At 49.2% G+C, this 3,332-nt stretch overlaps 1 protein-coding gene across 1 annotated transcript in view; it reads right to left on the bottom strand.

Moving 5' to 3' along the window:
* The window catches only part of PFDN4 (prefoldin subunit 4), a 7,720-nt gene extending 7,404 nt beyond the window's left edge, over positions 1–316 (bottom strand). The window contains exon 1 of the mRNA XM_006921927.3: positions 90–316. Within this exon, the coding sequence (XP_006921989.1) occupies positions 90–113 (24 nt within the window). The 5' untranslated portion in view covers positions 114–316. The remainder of the gene's footprint in view (positions 1–89) is intronic.
* Positions 317–3,332: the final 3,016 nt, after the last annotated feature.

Here is a 3,332-nt window from a genome sequence, read left to right as displayed (position 1 = left end):
TTCCGCGCTGAGCACCCCGGCATCCTTCCCCTGGCCCCTCCGCGGCCGCCCGCCGCCCCAGCATCCCGCACCGCGAGCGCCCCACTCACCGCCTTCTTCATGGTGGCCGCCATCTTGGGACTGGACTATGGCGCAAGGCGGGGAGGGCCGCGGCCGCGCGCTTCTCCCCCTGCCCTCCCTCACTCCCTGTTGGCCCAGAACACCCGCAAAATACAACGCCGTCTCCCCCTTCCCTCCTGTGGGGTGTCAGACCAAGGATTTCTCACGTTTAGGACTCAGGGAGGAAACGTCACTTGGAAGGACTTGGTACATTCCAATTAAAGGGACAGGGAACGCCCCGTGGGCCGACAGAAACCGGGAGGCGTGGCGAACGGCCGCACGCTCCGGCCGCGGGCAGCAGGGGGCGCCCACGCGGCGGGGCTGGGGCGGGGCCTCGAGGGGGCTGAAGGGAAATTATTTCCCATCAATCCCACAAAAGTATATGGATAAACAGATGTACCTTAAAAAGGGCTAAGAACGAATGACCTTGGCAATAGGATGTGGATTAATATGCCCTGATAATCCAGATGATATAAAGGAGGAAGCACTCCTATTCATTTATGACCGATTACTCTGACACTTGTGCCTCTTAATTATTATTATTATTACTACTTTGACCCACACAGTATTTTTATTTAATTGAACCAACGTGTGTAAATTAAGAGATTTTACTCCACAATATCAGATTCTTTTGTTTTGTGTTGCTTGAGCTTGTAAAAGCAGAGCCCTGGTGACATTTTTGCACAACAGCAGCTGCTGGTGGTGACTAGGCATGGCCCACGTAGCTATGGTGATGAGAGACAGACCAAAGTCAAAAAGCAGAAGTAAATTACACAGTATGTTAGCAGGTGGGTGTTATCAATATATGTTATTTATAGCTGCAACGAGAACACCTACGATAATAAAAGATTGTGTGTCACTACTGGCATGAAAACCCTGCAAAGAACACAACGAATCACATGGCAAAGATGTTGACTGGAAAATCGAGGGGGAACAAAAACCCTACTCGAATTGACATGGAAGCTACAAAATTGTCCAGACATGTTGCAGCTTAATTTAGACTCTGTCGCAAAGCAGTAGTGAGCCCGCCACATTATTTCGTAGCAGCGCCTGCATGAGTTCCCTCCAAAACCTGCAACATCTGAGCCAGGCTCCTGTTTCTTAGGCTTTGAAAGGGAAATCATGATGGGATGACCCTTCCACTCTGGCCCTGAGGCTTGAGAAAGGGGGAGGAGGCGCCAACCCCCAATATCACGTGGTAATTTGTTCAGTGCCTACAGGGGGCGCCCAAGGACCGCGGGAGTATTCCCCAGGCCCCCAGCCTCTGAGGTCCACCTAGAGGGTATTTTGCCAAAATATCACCAGAACGATTATTTCCTTTCCTTTTTTTTTTTTAAACGTCTTTAAAACGTAGAATACATATATTTTTAAAAGGACATTTAAAATCTCAGATTTAAAGAGGAAACTAGTCCCATTTGCTACAGGAGCAGACCTTAAGGGGTTTCAGGAGGTCTCCACTGTCCCAGCAGAAACTGGGTTTCGGCTGAGATTTGGTCAGAGGATGGAAGGTAGCAGGCAACGGAAGGAGAGCAGGACCAGGCGGCGCACCTGACCGTGCGTGCTTCCTGTGCTTGACCCTCATCTCAGTCCCAGCGGCCGGGAAGGCAGTGCAGGGGGCCTTCAATGTCAAATAAAGGTAGGTGATCACGTGCACTCAAAGAAATGCAAGCAAAGGGCTGAAAGAGACAGAGAAAGGCACAAGATGAAGCCGTAGAGGAGACACAGTCTCCCTCCCTTGCCTCTCACTGCTGAGGTGGAGGGTGGGGTGGGGACGGGGTGGGGAGCAGATTCCGAGGCCTCCCGAAAGTATTAATGATTGATGGCCGTCAGGGAGGGACTTGCTCCATCCAGCTGACCACATCCAGCTGGCGCAGCTCATCACCTGCAGCCGATTATTGATGTGGGAGATGCCTTTTTCCTAGGAGCTAGTCAACCCCAATTTTTTTAACGTGAAGCCTCAAGATGTTGAAACCACTCAAATTTATTTTCTAATAAATTCTAAACCTACTATGTATACCAGCTGGATGGAGCGTTCAAGCCACGCACCAATCTGTGACCTCTGGTAAACACCCCAGGTGCACATCTTCTGAAAGGTTCTTATGACCAAGTTTCTCATTCCCAAATGAAATGGGGAAGGAAAAAATCTCTTAGGTTTTCTGAAGTAAACCTGCAAACCAGGGACTCTTACTGAAAAATGTCCTCCCTAGGCTGATTACTCCCTCCTGTCCTCACCTCTTCCTGCTTTTCCATGATCACCAGAACTTCCTGTGTCCCTTCATGACTCAAGATTTAATCCGTCCTCTGAAGCCTTCCTTGGTTATCATTAACGCCTTTCATCTTTAAATTCTTCACTTGTTACACAGGCGGGTACTTTTCTAAGCTACCACTGAATATGCCTCAGCTTCGCTCTCTTGCAGTTCTTTTGAATCTTCTTATTGTGCCGGGTAATAGAAAATAATGCCATATTGTATTTGGCTCGACGGTGTTGTACATGGTTTTCTCATGGCCCTGTTTGGAATTCCTCACCGTCTTCCCATTGCACGCGGTACAATGTCGATTCTTTACCAAGCTCTAGCCTCCCTCTCTGTATACCTCCCTGACTGTATACCATCCTTCCCCTCACTCACTGTGCTCTGGCCTCTTGGACCTCCAATCCGTGAATGTCGGTTCCTCCCTCCTGCCTCAGGGCCTTTGCACTCACTCATCCTGCAATCCTCGATGCCCCTTCTCCTGTTCACCTGGCTAAATTCTACTGCTCCTCAACAGTCAGCCTTTTTGTCCATCAAGAAAGCTTTCCTTAAACACATTGACCTCCCAGAGAGCCCACCCACCCCATTAACAACCGTATTCCTTTTGAATTCTGCCTCGCCTATCGTCCTGGGAACACGGAGAGGAATATGGCTGTTTCATCATCCCTGTAATCACAGCACCAACAGGGAGGTAGATGCTTGACAAATATTAGCTAACGAATGAATGCATGTATTAATGAATGAGAGACTGTGTATTTAGGGATGAACACAGTAATACATAACACAATATAGCTGTTGACGAATTCACTCAGTAACAAGTACAAGAGTCCGTAGCTGCATTTCTATCTTTTTTTTTCCCTAGCTCTAGTCCTAGGCGCCTCATACAAATGCGAATCGCGTGGACTCATCGCCGGGGCGGCGCTCCCTTTTACTCACCAGGGGGCGCTGTGACTCCAGAATCTGGCATTTGATTGTCACCCCCCC

This window comes from Pteropus alecto, unplaced genomic scaffold (genome assembly GCF_000325575.1).
Source record: "Pteropus alecto unplaced genomic scaffold, ASM32557v1 scaffold45, whole genome shotgun sequence".
In the NCBI taxonomy this organism is placed as follows: Eukaryota; Metazoa; Chordata; class Mammalia; order Chiroptera; family Pteropodidae; genus Pteropus; species Pteropus alecto.
The sequence above is the reverse complement of the archived record's forward strand: the minus strand, read 5'-3'. Positions and strand labels throughout refer to the sequence as shown.